Here is a 26,451-nt window from a genome sequence, read left to right as displayed (position 1 = left end):
GATCATATTCTTAGGAAATGCCAATTGTACATTGTCCACCAAATGCTGAAGATCTTTTCTAATTAAAGTGGATTAAAGTGGAAACGTAGCTTCCCCCTAAATAGGACCTACTGCTCAAGGAGATTGTTTGGGCATCCTTTTGTAAAGGAGCGCAGAAAATGTGTGCCTCATTTACCTCCAATGAAAAAGCCCAGGCTTCAATGAAGCATATATATTTGCTTTAAAGGTTTTCCTAAGGCCAGTTGTGGTAGAGGGCGCTTAATCAGCTGTTTTGCCTCCCAAGCCAGACAAGAAGTCAAGGCTCTCGAAGTGGCCAGTGGCAGGACCACTCCAGGTTTGGAGGTTTCTTCTCATCCAGAGGTCTCCACGTCACAGAAGTGCCACAGGAGGCTTCAGGGAAAATACCCACAGGGTGAGGCGGCTAGCACAGTTTGTCCACAACTGGAAAGAAATGTCATCAGGCGCCTGGGTTCTCCTAACGTTTCCCCATAGAGTTCTATGGGACTACATGACAGAGATATGCTCCTAGACACTTCTCTTTTTCACAACGGGAATTGCTACTTATAACTTTGGAAGCGGAAGGCCTACGGAGAAAACGAGTGATTGTTCCTTCTGTGATTCACCTGATGGGCTTATAAGTATCCTCTTTCTGGTAGCAAGGAGGGGTGGGGGCCAAGGGCCCATCATCAACCTCAGAGAATTCAACAAGGGGCTAGTATATCACCACTTAAAAATGGAGGAAATTCAGCTGCTGGTAGATATCTTATGGGTACTTGACTGGATGTGGAAGAAGCAACAGTACAAATTCACAAAACTCCCCTCTGACCTTCTGTCGGCCCCATGGTGTTTCACCAAGGTCCTACTTCTGGTAATGGAGACCTCAGGAGTTCAAGGGATAACGCCTGATAGCCTAACTGGATAATATCCTCCTACTAGATCAATGTGCAAGGAGACTGCGGAACACCTTCAAAAAACAGCACATCTCCTAGAAGGATTGGGGTTCATCATCAAGACAAAGGAAACCCTGTCCAAAGAACATTGCTGGGTTTTGTCATGGACTCCTGCAAAGCCTACCTTCAAAGAAAATTGCAAAGAACAGACAGGAACTACACAAAACCCTAGCAAAGGGTCAAACTTATTTGAGACAAATTGCTCGGGTAGTAGGCCTCCTTTCATTGTCAATTACAGCGATATTTCTCCAGGGTACTGAAATGTCTAAAAGCTCATAATTTACGCAAAGGCATGAGGTACTCAGAACTAGTCCCATTGACAGAGGACGCCACAGAGGAGATGCAATGATGGCTCACACATGAAAGCATGGAATGAGAGAACTATCTTTAGTTCCAATCCTGATATTGTAATAGAATCAGATGCCAGCAGAAGTGGATGGGGTGTCCGATGCAGGTAATTGTCCACAGGAGGAGAGCAGTCTGTGCATGAGCAACAGTTAGATATCAACAGTCTAAAACTGCTAGCAGGACCATATGTAGTACACTGCTGGACCAAAGAGAAGACACAGTGCTCTGTGTTGCTAAAAATGGACAACGTCTCAGAGGTGCGTTATATTAATCACCTAGGTGGAACACAATTATAGCTCTGCCGAAGCAGAGCAAGAGTTTCTGACACTTCTACCTGGACAACAACATCTCATGTCCCGGAACTACCTGAAATGCCAGTCTGCCACTTTGCCAGCCTTATCTGGGAGGTGTTCAGATATCACTGAGCTGCCCGGTGGGGGAACATCTATTGGTTTGGAAGCTGATGAATGGGATGTGTGTATCTCTTCACCAAGAACCTAGATACTCAGTCCTTTGGTATACATACACAGAGCTTAATCTCTTCATGTCCTGGAGGAGCAATAAATACTTTTCCAGAAAGGAAATCTCAGGTAAGCTAGCCATGCTGTTGTGTTTAATCGTTTGTCGGAAAGTTTAAGATATCACAGCACTCATTGTTACAGGTAGAGTCTTTCCCCGGGAAGGGGTTACATTCCATGTATCGAGATGAACAAAGTGCAATTCATTTCTTACACAACATTTAATGATCACCCAAAATTATGTGTGGGTCAATGCATGAAAGGTCGATGAGATATAACAGCTGAATTCCCGCAACCCCCCCACCCCCTCGTATTTGAAAGTCAAGTTTTGATTTCCATCAGAGAGCCCTTTCACGCAGTTTCACCCCCTACTACAGCAAGATGGGTCAGATGGGGTCATGCAAGAGGAAGATATTGACACCTCAGCATTCGGAGCACATTCGACTAGAGGGGTGATGGCTTCCCAAGCTTTTTCTTTGGAGAGCTGCTTGGCGGATATCCTGAATGCTATGGATTGGCATTGGTCCTCACATTCTACATTTAATTGATTTATTTTAAACCAGTTGTAAAATATGGCATCTTAGGTGGTAAACAAGCTTTGAACTAGTGTAATCCTCGCCTCCGGTCCTGACATACAATGAAAAATTTCCCAGCTGTCTTAACAAATTCTATTAAGGACAAAGAGGCGGAGATTATCCAACCCACAGATCCAATGATCATTGCCCACCAAGATGTTCTGCTTGGAAAATAGCATTGCTCACAGAAGTACTGGCAGGAACAGTGTTTGCCTCTTCAGATAGTTGGTGATGATAACGATGGTGTAAACTTTTACTTTGCTTGTTATGGAATGACTGTACTGTAAATGTTTGATTTATAACTGTTTGTCAACAGTCCTTTATTTTCGGCTGCCCTATTTCACCTATGTTGTCCTCAACCTTTAAAAAAATGTAGCTCCCAAGCAGGAGTAACATGCAGAACGGACATGGACTTTGTTGTGCGAAGAAAGAGGGGGCATAACAATTGAGAAAGGACTGTTAATGGACTGCTCTTGACCGGACTGGCTGATAGGTTTTTTTCCTTTGCTTTCTCTATGGTTGATGGTAGTTTTCGGCTGTTACTGAGGCTGCTGTACTGAAGAAAGTGAAGAAAGTAAGCATAATCCTCACCTCTGTGTCTTTAATAGAACTTAAACTTTCCGTTACAACAGCCAGGAAATGTTTCATTCACAGCAGTAAAAATCCACTCTTAAAGAGAGCAGAGAGATTTTATAACTCACTTCTCACCATAGCAAACTAAACAATACTGTATTGTGCATAAGGCATAAAGTGCTATGAAACAATTTCAGTGGAAGCACAGAATTTTTGCCCAATCAAAGGTCATATGAAAGCATATTAAAAGGTGGGCAGGGTGAACCTCTCCGTACTGCTTCTCAAAGCTTTTTTTTAGGTGATCACATAAAATTTGACAGACAACTGCACAGTCAAACCAGACCAAAATTATTTATCATGACATCAAAACAATAATGAGCACGACTACCGGAGAAAATCTTCAGAGCATGATGCCTGGAAGACACCTTTGGAGTAGCCCGATAAACTACCCTACTTAACTCTGATAGGCATACCATCTGCCTTGATTGTGGTAGCGTGCACTTTGACCCATTCAAGTCTGTGTCGGTTATAGCTTCTTTGAATTATTTTCCAACTAGTCAAATGTCTTTCATTAATGTCCCTTACATTGTTCATATTGAACTTCTTGCTACTACAATCAAACTTGTTGGTATCCATGATTCTTTGGAGCTCACTGGGAAATCAAATCATGTGTCTTCAGTGGGTTTTGCTATTATCTGTTATTGTATGAATTAGCCATAATATGCCAAAAGTCCTTTGCCTCGCATGAAGTCATATAGACAATAAAGTAGCAGTACCATCACTTGCTCAAAAGATAATAGCAGCAAAATCTATCTTCCATATTCTCAAGAACATTCAATAGTTGCTTTATAGTTTCCCACATTGGGCCTTTATCAGTGTGAAGTACATTAATGTTAAGGCATTTAAAAGATCACACTTCCAAGAATAGTCCAAATATTGGTAGCTCGTCCTTCTTTTCATTCACTAATTGTTAGTGGGACCAATATGGAGTTCCCAAAATAGCCTGCAACTCTAACATTTATGAAGATGTCACCTTCCTCTTAAATCCAAGATTGCAATTATAGAATACAAGGATTTGTTATAGTATTTCCATTCTAAACTCTGATCTGTATGTGCTATACGGTTTTACCTTTAGTAGTCTTTTTGCCAAGCCTTTATTTAACTTTTTTGTGTCTACAATCATCATAGATAGATGGAAATGCAGAGGGTGACTACAAGGCTGAGCAGGAGATCGACACATTAGGAAACCGATGATTCTAGACAGATGAGGGATACAAGTTAAAGAAAGACACACTCAACAAGAGTTTAGGCGACTCTGGTCCAAACAACTACTGGGCAGTTTAAATATGTTAAAAAGAACAGAGAAGGAAAATTTTATGAAACTGCTTCAATAAAGGTGAACTTCATACAGAACTAAACAAAATATCAATTACTAGACGGACACTATGAGCTGAGTCACAAGTAGCCACCAACCACTGTTAAAAACTGGAGGGTAACCTACTTTATGAAATGTAATGAAAATGTCACTTACCCAGTGTACATCTGTTCGTGGCATCAGTCGCAGTAGATTCGCATGTTTTGCAATAGCTCGCCATCTGGTGTTGGGCCGGAGTGTTACAAGTTGTTTTTCTTCGAAGAAGTCTTTCGAGTCACGGGACCGAGTGACTCCTCCTTTTGTCTCCATTGCGCATGGGCGTCGACTCCATCTTCGATTGTTTTTCCCCGCAGAGGGTGAGGTAGGAGTTGAATTGTAGTAATAGTGCCCATGCAATGGAGTGACTAAGTATGTACCTATTTAAGGTTGAGATGATACATATACAAATAGTTGAAGGTAACTTCCAAACTGCTACAGGCTCCCGGGGAGGCGGGTGGGCACATGCGAATCTACTGCGACTGATGCCACGAACAGATGTACACTGGGTAAGTGACATTTTCAGTTCGATGGCATCTGTCGCTGTAGATACGCATGTTTTGCATAGACTAGTAAGCAGTTATGTCCCCAAAAGTGGTGGATCAGCCTGTAGGAGTGGAAGTAGTTTGAAATAATGTTCTTAATACGGCTTGACCTACTGTGGCTTGTTGTGCGGATAACACGTCTACACAGTAGTGCTTGGTGAATGTGTGAGGCGTAGACCATGTGGCTGCCTTACATATTTTTTGCATTGGGATGTTTCCTAGAAAGGCCATGGTAGCACCTTTCTTTCTGGTTGAGTGTGCCCTTGGTGTAATGGGCAGCTGTCGTTTAGCTTTAAGGTAGCAGATTTGGATGCATTTAACTATCCATCTGGCTATACCTTGTTTTGAAATTGGGTTTCCTGCATGAGGTTTTTGAAATGCAATAAAGAGTTGTTTAGTCTTTCTGATGTTCTTTGTTCTGTCAATGTAATACATCAATGCTCTTTTGACATCTAATGTATGTAGTGCCCTTTCGGCTACGGTATCTGGCTGTGGAAAGAACACTGGAAGTTCCACTGTTTGGTTTAGATGGAACGGTGAAATAACCTTTGGCAAAAATTTAGGATTGGTCCTTAGGATGACCTTATTCTTGTGTAGTTGTATAAAAGGTTCTTGTATTGTAAACGCCTGAATCTCGCTTACTCTTCTTAGGGAAGTGATGGCGATGAGAAATGCCACCTTCCAGGTTAGGAACTGTATTTCGCAGGAGTGCATGGGTTCAAAAGGTGGACCCATAAGTCTAGTTAGGACAACATTTAGGTTCCATGAAGGAACAGGTGGTGTTCTCGGTGGTATAATTCTCCTAAGGCCCTCCATGAATGCTTTAATGACTGGTATCTTATATAGGGAAGTTGAATAGGTAGTCTGCAGGTATGCAGATATTGCTGCAAGGTGTATTTTAATGGAAGAGAAAGCCAGGTTAGATTTTTGTAAGTGAAGCAAGTAACCCACTACATGTTCTGGAGTTGTGTGTAATGGTTGTATTTGATTAATATGGCAGTAGCAGACAAACCTCTTCCATTTACTTGCATAGCAGTGCCTGGTGGATGGCCTTCTGGCTTGCTTTATGACTTCCATACATTCTTGGGTAAGTTGTAAGTGCCCGAATTCTAGGATTTCAGGAGCCAGATTGCTAGATTCAGCGATGCTGGATCTGGGTGTCTGATCTTTTGGTTGTGTTGTGTCAACAGATCTGGCCTGTTGGGCAATTTGATGCAGGGTACTACTGATAGGTCTAGCAGCGTTGTGTACCAGGGTTGCCTTGCCCAAGTTGGTGCTATCAATATGAGTTTGAGTTTGCTTTGACTGAGTTTGTTTACCAGGTAAGGAAGGAGAGGGAGAGGAGGAAAAGCGTAAGCAAATATCCCTGACCAGTTCATCCATAGGGCATTGCCTTGGGACTGTTTGTGTGGGTATCTGGATGCGAAGTTTTGGCATTTTGCGTTCTCCTTTGTCGCAAACAAGTCTATCTGAGGTGTTCCCCAGAGTTTGAAATAAGTGTTCAGAATTTGGGGGTGAATTTCCCATTCGTGGACCTGTTGGTGATCTCGAGAGAGATTGTCTGCGAGTTGATTTTGGATCCCTGGTATAAATTGTGCTAATAGGCGAATTTGGTTGTGAATTGCCCAACGCCAAATCTTTTGTGCTAGCAGGCTTAACCGCGTGGAATGCGTCCCCCCTTGCTTGTTTAGGTAATACATTCTCGTCAAAACAGACAACATGACAACAATGTATTTGTGAACTATTATTGGTTGGAAAGCTTTTAGTGCTTGAAAAACTGCTAGAAGTTCTAGGTGATTTATATGCAGTTTTGTTTGATGTACGTCCCATTGTCCTTGGATGCTGTGTTGATTGAGGTGTGCTCCCCACCCTTTCATGGAAGCATCTGTTGTTATTACGTATTGTGGCACTGGGTCTTGGAAAGGCCGCCCCTTGTTTAAATTTATGTTGTTTCACCACAGAAGCGAGAGGTAAGTTTGGCGGTCTATTAACACCAGATCTAGAAGGTGACCCTGTGCTTGAGACCACTGTGATGCTAGGCACTGTTGTAAGGGCCTCATGTGCAGTCTTGCGTTTGGGACAATGGCTATGCATGAAGACATCATGCCTAGGAGTTGTAATACCATCTTTGCTTGTATCCTTTGTGTTGGATACATGCGTTGTATGATGGTGTTGAAATTTTGAATTCTTTGGGGACTTGGAGTGGCTACTCCTTTTGATGTGTCTATTATGGCTCCTAGGTATTGTTGTACCTTGCGCGGCAGAATGTTGGATTTTGTGAAGTTGACGGTGAACCCTAGTTTGAAGAGGGTTTGTATGATATGATTTGTGTGATTTGAGCACTCTATTAACGAATGGGCCTTGATTAGCCAGTCGTCCAGATATGGGAACACATGTATTTGCTGCCTTCTTATGTGTGCAGCGACTACCGCTAGACATTTGGTAAAGACTCTTGGTGCGGTTGTTAATCCGAAAGGCAGTACCTTGAATTGGTAATGTATTCCTTTGAATACAAACCTTAGGTATTTCCTGTGCGATGGGTGTATTGGTATATGGAAATAAGCATCCTTGAGGTCTAAAGTTGCCATGTAGTCGTGTAGTTTTAGCAATGGTAATACTTCTTGTAGTGTGACCATGTGAAAGTGGTCTGATTTGATGAAAGTGTTCACTACTCTGAGGTCTAGGATTGGTCTCAGCGTTTTGTCCTTCTTTGGAATCAGAAAGTACAGTGAGTAAACTCCTGTGTTTATTTGTGTGTTTGGCACTAATTCGATTGCATTCTTTTGCAATAGTGCCTGCACTTCTATCTCCAGGAGATTGGAATGATGTTTTGTCAAATTCTGTGCTTTTGGTGGTATGTTTGGAGGGAATTGTAGAAATTCTATGCAATAACCATGTTGGATAATTGCTAGAACCCAAGTGTCTGTAGTGATTTCCTCCCATGCTTTGTAATAAGGACTTATTCTTCTCCCCACTGGTGTTGTGTGGATGGGGTGAGTGACATGTGAGTCACTGTTTAGTAGTAGGGGTTTTGGGGCTTTGAAATCTTCCTCTATTTCTAGGGAATTGCCCTCCTCTATATTGTCCCCGAAAACCTCCTCTATACTGTCCCTGGTAACTGGACGGTGTTGCTTGTGAGGTGCTGGCTTGTGTGCTCTGACCCCGAAACCCCCCTCTAAAGGGTGTTTTACGGAATGTGCTGTAATTCCCTCTGCTCTGCGGGGAGTAGAGTGCGCCCATGGCTTTGGCATTGTCCGTGTCTTTTTTAAGTTTCTCAATGGCTGTGTCCACTTCTGGACCGAACAGTTCTCTTTCGTTAAAAGGCATATTGAGAACTGCTTGCTGAATCTCTGGCTTAAATCCAGACGTTCGGAGCCATGCATGCCTTCTAATAGCTGTATCTGCAGCGTCCATGGAGGAGCGGATCTGGTTGTTGGAAATGGTCTGTCCCTCCTCCACCACTTGTTTTGCCCTATTTTGTAGGTCCTTGGGCAGATGTTCAATGAGATGTTGCATCTCATCCCAATGGGCTCGGTCGTAGCGCGCAAGTAGTGCCTGGGAGTTCGCGATGCGCCACTGGTTTGCAGCTTGTGCTGCGACTCTCTTACCAGCTGCATCGAACTTGCGGCTTTCTTTATCTGGGGGTGGTGCATCTCCAGATGTGTGGGAGTTCGCCCTTTTCCTAGCTGCACCTACAACGACAGAGTCTGGTGGCAGCTGTGTAGTGATGAAAGCCGGGTCTGTAGGAGGCGCCTTATACTTCTTTTCCACCCTTGGTGTGATTGCCCTACTTTTGACCGGTTCCTTAAAGATGTCTTTTGCGTGCCGGAGCATACCAGGGAGCATAGGCAGGCTTTGGTATGAGCTGTGGGTGGAGGAGAGTGTATTGAACAAAAAATCATCCTCGACCTGTTCAGAGTGGAGGCTTACATTATGAAATTGTGCTGCTCTAGCCACCACTTGAGAATACGCGGTGCTGTCCTCAGGTGGAGATGGCTTCGTAGGGTATGCCTCCGGACTGTTATCTGACACTGGGGCGTCGTATATGTCCCATGCGTCTTGATCTTGGTCACCCTGGCTCATGGTGGTGTGAGCTGGGGAGTGTGATGGAGTTTGTGCTGGTGAGACGTTAATCACGGGCGGTGGAGAGGGTGGTGGGGTAACTCTTTTCACCACTTTTGGTTGTGGTGTCTGTTCAGTTTGGAACTCCAACCTTCTCTTTCTTCTAATAGGGGGAAGGGTGCTTATCTTTCCTGTCCCCTGCTGTATGAAAATACGCTTTTGCGTATGGTCCACATCAGTTGATTGTAGCTCTTCCTCAAACCTATGCTTTTGCATTTGGGAGGTTAGCGAGTGCTCTTCTGTATAAGAGCCTGAAGCTGGGTCGGTTGCAGTTTGTTTCGGCACCGAAACCCTGTCTGCGTCCTTTTTCGGCTCCGAGGTGACTTTTTTCTTTTTCGGGGCCGAAACCTCTCGGCGCCGCTGTCTCGGCGTCGAGCCGTGTGTACACCGGCATCTCGGTGTCGATGCTTGTCTCCAGCACTTTCTCGGTCCCGAGAAGGCTGCGTGCCGGTGTCTCGACCGGAGTCGGACGATCTCGGCACTGTTTGGGCCTTTTTCGGTGCCGACGGTCGGTCACCGAATTTATGGGTCAAGCCATGGCCTGGTGGCAGTGGCGTCCCCTGGGCCTTGTAAATCTTCCTCTGAGTGGTTTTCGACGTCTTACTCACGGTTTGTGTATCGTCGAATCCTTCGGAGTCCGAGTCTTGGATCGAGAAGGTACCTTCCTCTTCTTGTTCCTCGAACTCTCGGTGGGCTGTCGGCGCGGACGCCATCTGAAGTCTTCTGGCTCGACGGTCTCGGAGTGTTTTTCGGGACCGGAACGCACGACAGGCCTCGCAGGTGTCTTCACTGTGCTCAGGTGACAGGCACAGGTTGCAGACCAAGTGTTGGTCTGTGTAGGGGTATTTACTGTGGCATTTGGGGCAGAAACAGAACGGGGTCCGTTCCATCGGCGTTCTTCAGCACGTGGTCGGGCCGACCAGGCCCCGACGGGGGATCGAAAAAACTACCCCGAAGGGCACCGGAGCTCTTCGATCCTTCGACGCGGTGTTGAATCTAACTACGCCGATCCCGAACGCAACAATACCGACGAAAATCTTCCGAAATTTAGCTATTTTTCCGTTCCGAAACTCGGAGCGACAAGAACACGTCCGAACCCGATGGCGGAAAAAAAACAATCGAAGATGGAGTCGACGCCCATGCGCAATGGAGACAAAAGGAGGAGTCACTCGGTCCCGTGACTCGAAAGACTTCTTCAAAGAAAAACAACTTGTAACACTCCGGCCCAACACCAGATGGCGAGCTATTGCAAAACATGCGTATCTACAGCGACAGATGCCATCGAACATAGAGGTTTTCATGCGAGGTCTAAACCGTCTCTAAGTGACTCAAAAGTATTGTCTGTAGAATTTTTTTCAGAATGGTATGACCTCAACCTGCCAAAGTGGCAAGCAAAACTGTCTAAATATTGCTTTTCCAACATGCGACGGTTAGGACTAATCTTCATTTTTGTCACTCATCAAGTGCTGGAGTCATCATTCTCTTTAAAAAAAAAAAAAAAAAAAAAAAAACTTTTTATTTGAACAGAGCTCAGGGTAAAGAATGCATGCATTAATGCTGCAGATCTTCCCAGAATAAACTTAATAGTGACAGTTGTGATTGCCCACTTAGGAATGTATTGACCATGATAGAACAACGGTTTTACGGCCTGACGGCATGCCTGTTGGAAAATGGCAACCACAGCAAGATGGTGAGTGTTATTACAACCCTATGTTCACACCACCCCTGAAGTTGCACCAGGGCCCCCACACTTTCTCCAATTTCTTGGGGCATCCCTGACTGATGATATACCACCTTTTCTGCCCTCTAGCACCAGTCTTGGTCCAACCCCCATGCCCGTGCAATATTTCGTATGGGAACCGCCAGTGTAGCCCAAATGTTTGAATATTTTGGATATGGCATCTTCTCCCGTAATTTGCCATAAGATCCATTTTTCAGTCATAGGGACAGTAAGCTTCAGGACTAGAGCGATCCTGTCAGTAACCCCCTCGCCGGTAAGTCTGGATCCCTGAAAATGCTCACAGGATATAGCAGGATTCCTGCCCACAGCCCGAAGGCACAGAGGTGTGTCAGCCTTCTTGATCTTATGTAGAAGGGTCCGGGAATAGTAGGATCTGTGTAGGATTCTCAATTGTATGAGGTGAAACCTTGCTACAATAGATATCTCTCAGGGACTCTGTAGTGCTTCCAGTCATCATCAACCACCATCTCCATTCCCCCCTTCCAAAGTCGCTGGACCATGCTTCTCCAAGGGACCCTAATGGTCTGGAGTACTGTTTATTAGTTTCCTTAGATTACTGAAATAGCCTTGTCTGGTATGGGGTCTGTAAGCAGTCTGCCCTCTAACGGAGTGGTGGTTAGTAGTTGTTCCCGTTCTACAATATGGCATCGTAGTGCATGGCCAAGCTGGTGTTATTTGTACCCTACAATCTCCGCCAGTTCGTACTTCTGAGAGAGGGACTCAAAAGGCACAAGTGACAGGTCTCTACAGACATCCCCCAGCCGCTTGATTCCGATCAACTACCACTTGGAGAATCCTGCTAGTCCACCCACTTCTTATAAAAGATCGCTGTCCCATAGGGGCGCAATTTCAGTAAGCTTATCTTTCAATTCCAATGCATTGTTTGCCTCAGTCTATCCGGTATGCTGGTTTGTCATGAACGGCGAAGAACCCATCATTTATTTCTACCAGTTGCAAATGCCAATAGTATTTACTAATGTCTGGGATCACCAGGCCCCCGTCATACACCTCTCTCTGGAGTTTGCATAGGGCAATATTTTGGGTATTGGTTTAACATTTGGGCCATGAGAGCTTGGCTAACTCTCAAAATCATCCCACTTGGAATGGTGAGGGCTGCACTTTTTGGACTTTGGGACGCTGCCATGTAGAAAAACCAACAAGACCATGACACATCTGAACTAAACATCTGGTTGATTTCAAGGTGGTGTGCTTCACATACACCCCGCACCATTTTCTTACCCACAATGCCCTGCAAACCTCCAACTTTGTTGGAAATCACACATTTTCCCCACATTTTTGTGATGGAACCTTCCGGAATCTACAAAATTCCTACCACCCAACATTGTCTCATCTATACCAATAAAAATTCTGCTGTACTTGTCAGCCTAAAAATGTTTTTTTTTTCAAACTGCCCTTTTGGACCCGCTTTGGTTCCCCCTCAATTTCAACATGTTTTTGGCTCTTCCCTGTCACAGGCACTTGGCCCACCTACACAAGTGAGGTATCATTTTTACCGGGAGACTGAGGGGGAACGTTGGGTGGTAGGAAATTTGTACCGGTGCAGTGATCCCACAAGAATTGTAGGAAAATTTTTATTTTTGTTTTGTTTTAGCTAAACTTGAGGTTTGCTGAGGATTCTGCATAAGAAAACATTGGGGGATCCACACAAGTCACACCTCCCTGCACTCCCTCAGGTGTCTAGTTTTCAAAAATGTCTGGGTTTGGTAAGTTCCCCTAGATTGCTGCTGAGCCAAGGACAAAAAAACTTAGCCCCCCCCCTTCACAAAAACAGGTAGTTTTGTATTTGATAATTTTGATATGTCCAGATAGTGTTTTGGGGCATTTCCTGTCGCGTGCGCTAGGCCTACATACACAAGTGAGGTACCATTGTTATCGGGAGACTTGGAGGAACGTTGGGTGGAAGCAAATTTGTGGGTCCTCTCAGATTTCTTGATGAACCTACAAACCAGATATATCCCGGCAACCAGAAGAGTCCAGCAGACGTAACAGTATATTGCTTTAAAAAAATCTGACATTGCAGGAAAAAGTTAGAGTAAAACGTTGAGAGAAAAATGGCAGTTTTTTCACCTCAATTTCAATATTGTTTTATTTCAGCTGTTATTTTCTGAAGGAAACTATTGTAGGATCTACACAAATTACCCCTTGCTGAATTAAGAACTTTGTCTACTTTTCAGAAATGTTTAGCTTTCTGGGATCCAGCATTGGTTTCACACCCATTTCTGTCACTAACTGGAAGGTGGCTGAAAGCACACAAAAATAGTAAAAATGGGGTATGTCCCAGTAAAATGCCAAAATTGTGCTGAAAAACTGGGGTTTCTGATTCAAGTCTGCCTGTTCCTGAAAGCTGGGAAGATGGTGATTTTAGCACGGCAAACCCTTTGTTGATGCCATTTGCAGGGGAAAAAAACACAAGCCTTCTTCTGCAGCCACTTTTCCCATTTTCTTGAAAAAACAAAAACCTGGAATTTTCGCGGTATTTTGTCTAACTTCTTGGTCTTCTTTAGGGGAACACACAAAGTCTGGGTACCTCTAGAATCCCTAGGATGCTAGAAAAAAAGGACGCACATTTGGCATGGGTAGCTTATGTGGACAAAAAGTTATGAGGGCCTAAGCGTGAACTGCCCCAAACAACCCAAAAAAAAAAAAGGCTTTGCACCTGTGGGGGAAAAGGCCTGACAGTGAAGGGGTTAAAAACTCACTGTTGTTTATAGACTCTTTTATAGCATCCAAACATCTTTTATTATAGAAAATTCAGGAAGTATTCCCATTGTCCACCATCTCTCAGAGCTTTAGTACTGCCCCTGGTGGAGTATGCTGCACTTAGAAAGGTTGCGTCACATGAAAGTGGATTGCAATTACACTTTTCTTATGAGGGCTGGGGTATTGTTTTCGCCTATTCAAATATACAGGTCTTGTAGTGCAAATCAGTGCATTGAAAGTATTCTGTTAATTATTTAGTTGTTTCTTAACAAACTACCAAGCAAGGGGAAACAAAATTGGATTGCAGGGCATTTCTTCACCAATCAGTAAACTCAAGATTAGATACTATATCACATTAAGAAGTAATGATAAGTTGTGACTAAATTACATCCCAGCGTGCTGGGTGAAATATAAACTAGATGGATATGTAAAGGCGGTATTAATTTACGCGGGCAAACACTAAATTAGTTACCTCGTAAGAACTATTTTAACTTTTCTCTTAAATCTAGAAATATAACCCACACACAAGAGAACTACTTTACCTCTTTGAGGTATAACTCTCTCAAAAAACTTGTTTATAACCAAAAATGACTTACCCATGTAAGAGCAGCAGATCTATTTCCTGGAGTAAAGGGTATATCTGGAGAATTTTTGGAAAGGGGTGAACTCTTTGGGTTTGCTGTAGCAGTGGAAGAAGACTCGTTGGCCGTCACACATTTGATGGCAAATGGTTCGCTGCAAGCAGTAGAAGGCTCTTCAGCAGAGGGAGGTGCTTCACAAGCATAATCAGAGTCCGAATCCTTATCTGATGCACAGTCATCATTAGGCTTTTCTGTTACTGCTGCCTCGGGAATTTTTAACAGTTTATTATCGGTAACATCTTTTCCTAATGTGCTGCCTTTCCCAAATGAGTTTCCAGTGGCAGTCAATAATGAAGATTTACCAGTGCTACTGTTTAGTGACATATCGTTAGTACAAGAGTTCAGTAACGAGTGGTCAGGGCCAATTTAGAAGTGAAACTTCGGTGATGGTTTGCAAGGCCAGGCTTTAAGGGCGCCTTGCTAATGCCGTTATTTTACAAACTGCAGGAAAAACCGTCTTTGTTCAGTAGTGAAGAAAGGATGACAAAGGCCCAAGTGCAAGCAAAGAAAATAGCCCCTTTCACTGTTGCTGGGGTGGAAAAAAACAATTATTATGGTTCAATGGGCCCCTGATGACGCTGGGCCCTGGTGCCACAGTACTTGACGCACCAATGTTATCTATACAGCTGTCTTTGATATGCAACTGCTGACAAAATGTTTCAACGAGCAACCTATTCAGAAGAGATGCAGAAATATCCTTGTGTTTTTCAAGTGCTTCTAGAGCCAGGATTCTTTTAGCTCAGTCCATCATGCGATGCAGTGGCAATCCTATTTTCCTGGGTAGGAGAAAAGTACCTCCTATAATAAAATTCAATAAAGTCAAGCAGGATTTTAAGTGAACACAACAAACACATACATTAATTTTACATCTACTGGGCGCAGGCACGGACTTTACTTAAGGCCAACACTTTTATATGAAATAAAGTGTACTTGGAGACATGTTCGCACACATTAAAATACCAAATTTACTTATAATATTAGATGTCAATAAAATGATTCAACAGAAGATACACCAATTTAAGTAGAACTTTGTGCCATGATGAAGACTATCAATTTTAAAATACATCTTTACTAAAAAAAAAAAAAATTCCAAAGAGAAAAATCGACAAAAGGGGTGACAGGTGACGAGTGCGATGTTATCTGATTTCATGACAATCCAAATTAAGCAATAAAGGTGAATGCTGCCTGGGGAATAATTCTGATTTAATTCTTCTAGGAGCAGGTCATTGTGCCCGCCGCACCTTTTTTCCCAGCCACTACCTTTCCCACCCGTCCTCGCAACACGTGGTCCCGTCCACTATCATCCACGCCCCTCACACCCCAGGACCTACTTAATGGAAGCCGCAGCACGAGCCCCATTGAGCAGGTCCTTTGCTAGCTTCCCCTTGCACTGTCTCTGACCCAGCTGCCAGCGTTGCTACCTTATCTTGACCTGCGACTCACCCAACACGCCATTCCCGCCCTGTGTGCTCCTCTGCCTGTTTCCCCTTTCCCATCCGCTGCTTGTGCATTGACTATCTGTTTGCTCCCTCCCGCCCCGTCATTCAGTGTCAGGTATCCACTGGTTGTGCTTTTACTGTTTGTTTGTTTCCCCTTTTATTGTTTGTTTGTCTGATCCCCTTTTCTCTGTTTGTCATCCGGTATTTGTTACTGTCTTTCATTGTTTTATCTCCCGTTAGGCTTGTTTGTGCCCAACTGTCCCACTGCACCTTTTCTCCCGCCGCTCCCTTTCTCACCACCCGACGGCCCGCCCCCTGCCACCCACACCTCTCCCTCCAGGAGCTACTTAGACGGTGCATGCAGCGGCCGAGCAAGTCCATCTGTACCCGTCTGCGCCTGGACTGCTCCCAGTGCCAAGAACCCTGGCCCTCCGACCACCCACCGCTACTCCTCCACAGAGCTCTGGACCCCTGACGAGACAACTGCTGCGCCTCCTCCCACAGCAAAATGGAAGGACCTTCCTTTCACCTGCTGACATTGCTGCTTCTCCTGCAACACAGGACCGCCCATCCACACTGGATTCCCCGCCAACCCCCCCCCCCCCCCCCCCCAGAAGACCGCAAGCGATCAGGAACCACTTCAGTGCATTTTTCTCAACGCCCGATCCCTCTGCAAACACGCCACAGAAATCTGGGACACCATCACCACCCTCGCCTCAACATGATCTTCATCAGCGAGACATGGCCACCACCCTCCTGGAAAACATAAACAACATCGGCCTTACCCAACTGGTCACCAACTCCACACACAAAGCAGGACAAACACTGGACCCGATCTTCACATCCAGTGACAGAATCAAATACAGCCACACGATAGAGTTCACATGGTTCGACCACACGATCGTCCACTTCATCATTGCAGGCGCTCAGAACAGCACCACCAAGGCCCCTTCCCCCCCAAGCACTGCTTACCGCAGCTATGGGCAAAGTGACGGTGACCCATTGGACACAGGCTCTCAGTACCATCCAACCCGAAGCTGGGTCAGATGTAGAACAGGCCATCCTGAACTTCTCCACCAGGATCACAAACAGTTGCCCCTATGAAGCCAACCAAAACAGCATTAAGGCAAGCCAACTGGTACACCTCTGAACTCGTCTGGAGAAACAATGGGGCACCACAAAAAATACCTCCGACTGCGCTCCCTACAAAGCAGCCCTCAATAACTTACACCAACGCATCAGGAACACTAAGCAAACAGCCCTCACAGACTACATCAAAACGAGCACCAACCGCACAAGAGAACTCTTCAACATAGTCAAAAAAGTATCCAGCTCGTCAGCCCGGAGAACACCATCCCCCTCCCAAGGACTCTGCAACACTCTATCGGACTATTTCCACAGCAAGATAGCCACCATCTACAGTAACTTTGACCCCACAACCCACCAAAGTCAACCTCGACTCCCCCCTCCCACGCACACCAACGAAGCTATCACCTCTTGGACACTGCTCACTACACTGACTGCCACAATCATCATGTCCTCTATCCACTACGGGGCACCCAGGCCCCACCACCTATTCAACCTGGATACTAAAGAAATAGGCATAGAACTCACCAACATCCTCAATGCCTCCATCAGCACAGCAACCTTTCCCAGCAAATGGAAACACAGGAAGGTCAGACCGCTCCTGAAGAAGCCCTCACCGATTCCAGTGAACTCAAAAATTACCATCCCATCTCTCTGCACCCGGAACTCCCCAAAGTCCTGGAGAAGGCCATCAACCTTCAGCTCACAGAATACCTGGAAAGAAACAGCTTGCCCGACACCTCCCAAACTGGCTTCCACGCCAACCACAGCATGGAAACAACCTTTATAGCGGCCACAGGCGACATCAGATCCCTCCTCGACCGTGGGAAGGCAGCAGCCCTGATCCTCCTCGGCTTATCAACAGCTTTCTACACTGTATCTCACCACACCCCCATCGACAGGCTCAACAGCATTGGCATCCAGGACAACACCCTCAAGTGGATTGCTTCCTTCCTTGCAAGAAGAACACAAAGGATCCGCCTACCACCCTTCACCTCAGAACCTATGAACATCATTTGTGGCATACCCAAGGATCTTCCCTCAGCCCAACACTACTGAACACCTACATGACGCTGCTTGCGGACATCGCCAGATTTCACAGACTCAACATCATATACTATGCAGACAACACACAACTCATCCTCTCACTCACCAAAGACCCCTAATTTCTGAAACACCATGACCAGTGTCGCCAACTGGATGAGAACCAACTACCTCAAGCTAAACAGAAGTGCTGATCTTCGGGAGAAACACCTCCACATGGGGCAACAGCTGGTGGCCCTCCGACCTAGGCCCTACACCCAACCCATAAGACCATGCTTGCAACCTTGCTTAATCCTTGACAGTGAACTTGCCATAAAACGCCAATTCAAGGAAGTTTCCTCATCCTGCTTCCGCATGCTCCGCGGGAGCTTTAGATGGATCCCTGCTGACACCAGGAAGGCCTTCATGAGGCCCTCATCAAAAGCCAACTCAACTACAATGCACTCTACGCCAGCATCTCCATTCAAGTCCTCAAGAGACTCCGGGTCATACAGAACATAGACGCCAGATTCACCCCCCACTTCAGGAACCTTCACTGGCTCCCCATCCAAAGAAGATGTCAGTTCAAGAGTCTCATGCACACCCACAAACCTTACACAACCAGGGACCATCATCAACCACGGTGTGAACAACCCTCCAGTTGCCTGTGCTCTGCCTCATTAGCCCTCGCACGCGTCCCTCGCATCCGTCGCAGCCACAGTGGAGGTCACTCCTTTTCCTACACCACCTCCAAAGCCTGGAACGAACTGCCCCTCCACCTTCGAACACCACCCTCCCTGGCTGACTTCAGGAAGAAGCTCAAGACCAAACGTCTATGACTGAGACCCTGCAACATCAGCGCTTGGATACCCTCAGGGTGATACTGCCGTGCTATGCAAATACGGATTGATTGATTTTTCTCCATGCAGCTAAAAGCCACTTAAGAATGCACTGCAGAGAGGAGGGGGGATACACAGGCATGTCCTGAATTGGATATAGGTGACAGCCATTCACAGCCTGGGGACAGAGGCAAGATTATTCTGTAAATCCACTTTTGACTAATTTGAACACCTCTGGACTTTGAGGCTGTTTATGCTGCACACAATTAAATTAATTATAGGAAAGGACAGGAGGTTATCAGGTTTACAGGGCTAACAATATTCCAAGATGGCTGCCATGACCTAGTGTGCAGGATCTACTTCCCTTTTATCAGTCATGCAGAAAAGCAAGAGACTGGAGCACTGTTTCAAAGGCACATTAAAAGGTTTAACATCAGTAGAGTCACACACACCAAATAGTGAGCAATGGTGTTTCATACTGAGTTGCGCCCTTACGACAACAGTGAACTTGGTGGAAACTGGATAGTCAAATTTGGTATTGTAACACCAGCCGTCAAATATTTGGGCAAGCTACAACTCTCCCTCCAATACTTCAAAAGGCGTTCTTACTGTGCTAACTCCACTCCTTGAATATTTTGGGAAAAGTTAACAAAATTCCCCAAGTATTCCACAAAAGGGTTGAAAAGTAGTAATTTTGCATTGTGGAAAGTGCTATTGTGAGGGTGCGGGGGAAACAATAGGAATACCAGTTTGTATTCTCCATGAACGCAGAAAGGCACATAAGATGGCACTCACAATGCTCCCAGAGAGCTTTAAAGCTCTATTTCTTTAAGGATTTAGACATTTTAATTTACCCAATGTTCTTTCTTGTAAAGCACACAAGCACCTAATGGTGCTTAGATGATTTACATCCACAAGAAACCACACACTCAATATCAAACTGCTGACAGACACTGTACTTGCAATATGGTAAGTCATTCACCTTGATGGTTTCGAAACACAGTAACAATGGCAAGGTGGAGAAGAAAGGTTTCTGAGAGAAAAACAGAAGGCCTGTTGTATAATGAAGTCTAATGAAGAAACGCCGTTAATGTTTTTAGCCATTTGCTGAATAAGATGAGGTTGGGATGAGTTCTGCTGATTGAGTGAGTTCTGGGGTTATGTTGCAGCACCCAAAAAGTATATGCCCTGGGCAAAAATTGGTTGAATTTGGAGACAAATTCTCACTTAATGAGAATGCAGGATGTGGGACTCCTAAGGTCTACTATGAATGACCTGCACACTCCCAGGGAACATATACAGTGGTGGTTCAGAGAAGCACTATGGGGCAGAGACTGGAAGGAAAAAGCAAAGGATTAAGACCTTGGGTTATAAACAGTGTGCTGTGCCAAGAGTATAATCTTGCAGGCTTTTTGAAGTAGAATTAATGAATTACTTTGAAACTAATCACAGAGCAGTTTTAAATGGCAAACATCTGAGAGAGAGCAGAATAACAAGGAAATAACCCTGCAAGCTTTGCTTTGGCTCGGCTCTATGAGACCTATAAAGATACTATGGAAAGTAAACATTTCAGAATACAAATACAAGAAAGACTTTCCTGCCTTTTAGATCTCTGCCTCCAGGGGTAAGCCTAAATACACAACAAAATACTGGCTGCAAAACGCTGGGGGATGTGAGCAGGAAATTGGACAGTAAAGCTTTAATGAGGGATAAAAAAAAAGATGGTTCCAAGACGCTAGAGCCATGCTAGCATGGGATCAGAGGTGCTTTCTTGTACTCTACCTAGAAGGTGTTTACTGAGCCCATTCCTGGTGCTTGTACTCCATCAGGAAGAGTGAATGCAGCAAATGGGCTCCGCTCATTTAGTCCACCTGGATTTTTCACAAACTACCCAGTTTTTGTTGTTGTTTCTTTTTTAGGGTCGCGCCTGCATCGCATGCGCTTGCGAATGCGTTTCGCTAAGCGAGACGCTTTAGTAATTGAAAAGGGCTCGGAGCCTGGTCCACGTCACATCAGTGTCTATCAGTGGCTTGCCTGTTAGAATCTGCTTGATTTAATTAGTGGAAGGCATGCATACATCATGCCTTTTCCGGTAATAGCCCTCCTCGAGCAAGTACAGAAAACATGCGAGGCCCGCTGTTTTCAGTCAGGCTCGTGGACTACTTTTTCTCTATTTTCCCAGTGCGATATCGCTTGGCAGAAGTTGAGCGCTTTACATAATATCGACCCCGTTACACAGTTAATTGCACCTTTTCCGGTGACGTACATAAATGCACTTTTGCCGATAGGTTTCATTACCAGTGAAAAGTCGGGTTAGGAGTTTACAACGCTATCAGCTCTAACACGGGCAAACGCGAGACCCGTCGCATTGCAAATGCTTGTTTACTTTTACTGTGCGTGAGTCTCAACTTGAGTTTCACTGATGGTAAATCCATGGTAATTAGACTGAGCATGCTATCTGCCAGTATATGCCTTTTAAGATAAGGCCGCTGCTGCACAGCTAGGCTAAATGGCACTGGGCCAATTACATGTAAGCACAAGCGTGTGCAGACTGTGTGTGTGTGAGACTACTGTTGTATATAGCCATGTACCTGCGCACATATAGCCAGTCGAAAAACAAACTCTTTAGGGACTGATACTCACCCGGAGTAGGCCTTATAATGTTACTGTACATTCATAGTGTAGGTTTGTAGTGCTCATTGAGGTCTGCTATATTTCTACTGTGTATACATTATAGGTGAAGTCTGTATGGCTCCTATCAGACCTACAGCAAAGTACCAATCTGGAGTCAAACCTGCACCAGAGTCTGAATTTGCAGTTCCCCATATCCAAGATATGCACATACATTTCCCTAGCTCAGCTCATAAGCTGAATCCAGGCCTTTGTCTCCTCCTCCTCCAACCCACCACTGGGCCAGATTAATTACTCTGCTCTCCAGTGGAGGGATCAGAGGACTCCCCACATAACAGGGCAATTAACAGTGCCTGGCCAAGTTCTTGGGAAAGAGTTTGGAATGGAAATTTTATAATTAGCTTGTCACACTGTACCTGGGCTGGGACAGTCCAGGCCCACTGAAACAAAGGAGGTAGTCTGGACTTCTGGTACCAACATAGGAGGAGAAGCCTTTGGAGTTTTGGTGGGAAGGGATATGTACCCAAGGGACGGAGTCCAGGCTCTCAGAGGAGCTCTTAACAGAGGCAACTTTAAGGCGCCATTCTGGATTGCCACAGAACACTGTGTAGGACAGTTGGGATACGGGCGTAGGATGCTGTGGCATCCTACAATTGGCAAGGGGTGTCTGGCTCCTAAAGCTTCCCACCCCCTGCACAAGGGAGAGACAGATGAGAAGAACCCTAGACCTGGAAGCAGCAATGGGGAAAAGGATGCCACATGATGCCCTGCAAGGGTGGACTAAGGGTTTTGACTCTAGCTGACGCTCTGGACTAGGGCACGCCTCTCCAGGCCCAGCAACAGTGCCCCCTTAAGTCCCTTGGGGAATAGCTGGAGGAATGGACCTGTTGTGAGGTCATGGATTCCACTTACATAACACTGCCCTTCAAGAAGGTAGGAGGCTCTGGGACAGGGGGGGTGTGGCAGAGTGGATGCTTTGCTGGCTGGTTGCAGTGGGCTGCACAAAATGACCCTATCAGCAGAGACAGAGCACCAGCAACCAGAGGACACGTTTTGCACAAGGAGCCAGAAAACCCATCTCCCTGGGAAAAGCATCCTGTAAAGGACAGGAGGGCTGACGAAAATGCTCCAGGTTTCTAGGACTAGCCACTAGGAGCATAGCATGACACAAATCATCAAAATCTGCCATCTGGTGCCAGAGATTTGTCCATTTTAAAACTTTGCTTCAGGGGGGCGAAAATTACAAAAAAACTACTACATAGTGCTCAGCCATTCGTTCTCTGAATTACCCCTACAGTGGTTGGGATCAGGGCCCGCTACAAAGGAAAAAAAAAAATGGAGCACCGCTCCACTGCCCTTTGGGCAGGTTTGCGCTATAGAACTAGACATACACCCCACATTACTGTGCGTAACCGTCGGGGCAGTTCACAGGGCAAAATACAAAATGCCAAAATTAACGTGCATACAGGACAATGTTTTATGCGGATGTATCGGCATATTTCATAAATGGACTAAGGTGGCTTCACGAGCACAGGAAAGCAGTAAGAGGACTCTGTGCCCACAACGTAAGTAGATGCTGCTGACATTTGCAGTTAGTGGCATTTCAATGCAACACAGCAAGTAGATAAGCATTCATTAAGTAGATCCTACGTGTGCATGTACAGATCAAAGGGTTCTATGTGTCCCAACATTAATCAACCACTGTGTTCAGAGTTGAATATCAAAAGGGTCATGAGCCTGTACTCACACACACAGTACTAAAGGTCAATACTCGTACAGTGTGGACCCTGTGTGCGCTCAAAAGTAAGAACAAATAATTGCACTAGTGCTTCGATTTTCATGTGTGCACAAACACTAAACTGCATAATAGGGTATAAATAACTGACCTGCAAGTTTGACCAATAGGGGACACACACTGCTGTGCCACAGGTACATTAATCATTTAGGATACTTTATGATGACTCAAACCTACGAACACATGATTAAACACCTCTGTAGAAAATACATTCACATTGTATGTTACATGCAAAGTCTGGAATAAATGGCACACAAAAAAATCCATTAACACTGAAGTCTACTGATTTTTAAAAAGTTGAGAAAAACTGGCAACCCCCCGCGGAAATAACTGAAAAACGTAAAAAAGTAAATCCCAAGTTAAATCAAATGCTATAAATACTTCCAAGTACAGCAATAATGCCTAGTATCCCAATCATAATTTTGTGCTCCACTAGTTTAAAATATGTATATTATGCGTTCACAAAAAATTATCCCCCAAACATTGTAAAAAATGTACTTCCCTGCCTTATTAACTAACCTTTGAAAAGGTATGGACTGAAAGGCTGCTTAAATTCTATTAATAGTACTTTTCTGTTCGGATTCCCCCAACAAAAGTCAGGTTAAAAAAAAAAAAAAAAAAAAAAAAACTTTTAAGGGATTTCAGCCCATAAAATACCAAGAAACTAGGGAAAAACATTTCAGATGCTTCTTGCAGGGAGGTCTTGCAATCCAGTATACAGAATAATGCTGGTAAGCGAAACAGTAAGGCAATGCTGGTAAAAGCTATCATATGAATTCATTGAAAATGGATCAGGTTGAAACAAACATTTTCTAACTTTACTCTTAAAAATAGCTTATGGAGTAATCAAATGGTATTTATAAAGCAGGATTTATCACCCACAGGTGCTGGAGTGGTCGATTATGCTAGCTGTAGGGTGATCACAGGTCAAAGAGCCAAGTCTTGAGTTCTCTTCTGAAGACAGAAAGGGTAGGAGTGGTGCTGAGGTGGAGAGGAAGTTGTACCATGCTTTGGCAGTGACATGGGAGAGGGTGCGCCCTGCACTGCGGCGGATCCTGGGGATGTGGGCGAGGGTAGCGGAACAGAGCTTTCTGGTGGGCAGGTGGAAGGACAGTCTGTGATATATGATCTTCAGTCCGGTGTTCTGGAGAGCCTTGTACACAAGGGTATCTTGAATTTGCATCTCTTGTGGACGGGTAGCCAGTGAAGGGTTCTGAGGTAGGGTGTGATGCTGGCTTGCCTGGGGAGGTCGAGGATGATCCTAGCTGCAGTATTCTGAATGGTTTGCAGACAGTGGAGGAGCTGGACGGGGAGTCGAATGTAGAGGGTGTTGCCTTAGTCGAGGCAGCTGGCGCTGAGGGCCTGAGTGATGATTTTCCTCCTGCTAACAGGGATTCAACTGAAGATTTTGGGGAACATGCAAAGAATGTGGAAGCATGACAAGGCCACGGCATATATCTGCTGTTTGGAGGAGGCCACTGCGTACATCTGCAGTTTGAAGGAGATTTCCTAATCGAGGATGAAGCTGAGGTTGCGGGCATGATCAGTTGGGGGTGGTGAGATAGGCAGGGGGTTCGTAGTACCTAGTGTAGTCAGTCACCACACTGGAGGAGGGGTTGTCATGAAAATGACAACTTTGGTTTTGTCCGTGTTGAGTTTGAGGCAATTGGACTTCATCCACTCCGCGACATTGGCCATGGTGTTTTTTAAGTTGGATCTGGCAGTGGAGTGTTCTCCCAAGAAGGAAATGATCTTGAGTCTGTAAGTTCATATGATCTCCATCTGCAAGACATGTAAGTGTTAAAAAGTGTGGGGATGAGGAAGGACTCCTGAGGGACGCTGCAGATGATGTTCTTGGGTTTTGATGTGTGTGGGGAAGGTTGATTTCTGGGTACGTCCTGGGAGGAAGCTGTGGATCCATTTGATGGAGTTGTTACAGATTCCCAGAAGGTGAAGTCTAGTCACGAGGGTGTGGTGAGAGATTGTGTTGAAGGCAGCGGGGAGGTGGCGAAGATTAAGGGATGCCTTTTGCCCCAGTTAAGGAGGGATCTGATGTCAGTGATGGCGAGCAGGGCTGTTTCAGTGTTGTGGCCCAATGGAATCCAACTTGTGTGGGGTCCAGGAAGTTGAGCCTTTCCAGGTGATCCACGAGTTGGTGATGGCGGACTTTTTCCAGGACTCTTGCTGGTAAAGGTAGTAGCGAGATTGGACGGTAGTTCTTCAGTTTGTTGGGGTCCACTGTCGGTTTTTGTTTATTACGAGAGGTTTGACCTCAGCTTGCTTCGAGTTCTAGAGGATGCTGGCAGTGTTGATAGAAGTGTTGAGGAGCCGTCTCCTTCTCCAACAGTGCCTTTTCTGTACTGTATACAAACTCAAGGTTCGTAACCCATCTTTTATTTTTTGTGTGCGTGAATTAGCTACAAATGTGTGATGTTTTAATGAAACCAAGAGTTCTAGTTACTACATTCTAAAGTCAGGTAACAAAACTACATGTAGCGTTTCAATCCAATTGATAAGTGTAGCAGCTTTAAGTATTTAAAAAAATGAAAACAGGAAGCTTAAGGATTTCAAACATCTGCCATGAATAGTGGTGTTTTAGCTTTTGTAAGAATTTAGGGCCAGTGTGTGTGTTGCCACCAAGAATCCAATACACGGTCAGGGTGTAATGAATAGGTTTTGAGATAGATTATCGAGTTTAGTAGCAAGGTTACACGTGTCCGTGCTACACGGACACATTCGCTTCACACTTACGGTGTAGGACCAGGCGACAGAAATAAACGAACGTATCCGGGATTCTCTATACACAAACAGCACCTCAGTGGCCTCCTCGAACGACATTGGTTTCCCCCACACATGATCAAAATAAAGACAAAAACACCCATACAATCACACACTACGTCTACACAATGAATGCTGCAGTGTTCTATCCATGTAAAAGCCCTCACGGGTACTAAGCGCTATAAAAGTGGGGTAATGCATCGCGCGTTTAGCACAAGGGGATATTTGAAAGCCGCGCAAGGCCTAGTAAGGGACAGGCCGCCTCCGCCGGGGCCATTCAGCGCGTTGACCAGCAACCCTCCCCCCCCAACGTCACGCAGGATGGACGGTAATACAAACAGAGGCGCAAACGGGCGATTTAAATGAAAGAAAAACAGCACAGCGCGAGGTTTATTTAATTCAGAAGCGGGACCGCGACGAGCGCACCTACACCGTGCGACGGCCGCCGCGCTGAGAGGGCGTCTCGCTCGCTGAGGCGCTTTATTACCTGCGTGAGAAACCGCGCGCCGCTCCGTGCACACCCGTAGGCCTCACGCGTCGTAAAAACAAGCCCCACGGGCCTTCAAAAGAGGCCCGTAACGTGCGCGAGTCTCAGGGAAAAGAAAGCCGAAACTAGACCAGCCCACACAACGACAGAAACAGGTTACAATAACGAGTACAGTTACAGGTCAACAAACATCCTGCTCAACCTGCACTCACACTGTATGTAAATAGG

At 45.3% G+C, this 26,451-nt stretch overlaps 1 protein-coding gene across 4 annotated transcripts in view; it reads right to left on the bottom strand.

Moving 5' to 3' along the window:
* LOC138250520 (uncharacterized) overlaps positions 1 to 26,344 on the bottom strand; it is an 88,735-nt gene extending 62,391 nt beyond the window's left edge. Inside the window, exons 1-2 of one of the 4 annotated variants that reach the window (XM_069205481.1) lie at positions 26,224 to 26,344; positions 14,101 to 14,943 (exon numbers count right to left, since the gene is read on the bottom strand). In XM_069205481.1, coding sequence (XP_069061582.1) covers positions 14,101 to 14,469 — 369 coding nt within the window. In that variant the 5' untranslated portion in view covers positions 14,470 to 14,943; positions 26,224 to 26,344. Of the gene's footprint in view, positions 1 to 14,100; positions 14,944 to 25,709; positions 25,839 to 26,162; positions 26,185 to 26,223 lie in introns of those variants that run through there. The other 3 variants (XM_069205506.1, XM_069205498.1, XM_069205490.1) reach the window with 3 other exon arrangements.
* Between the last annotated feature and the right edge of the window lie 107 nt (positions 26,345 to 26,451).

The sequence above is a fragment of the Pleurodeles waltl genome, chromosome 1_2 (assembly GCF_031143425.1).
Source record: "Pleurodeles waltl isolate 20211129_DDA chromosome 1_2, aPleWal1.hap1.20221129, whole genome shotgun sequence".
In the NCBI taxonomy this organism is placed as follows: domain Eukaryota; kingdom Metazoa; phylum Chordata; class Amphibia; order Caudata; family Salamandridae; genus Pleurodeles; species Pleurodeles waltl.
This window is presented reverse-complemented; position numbering and strand designations above follow the sequence as displayed.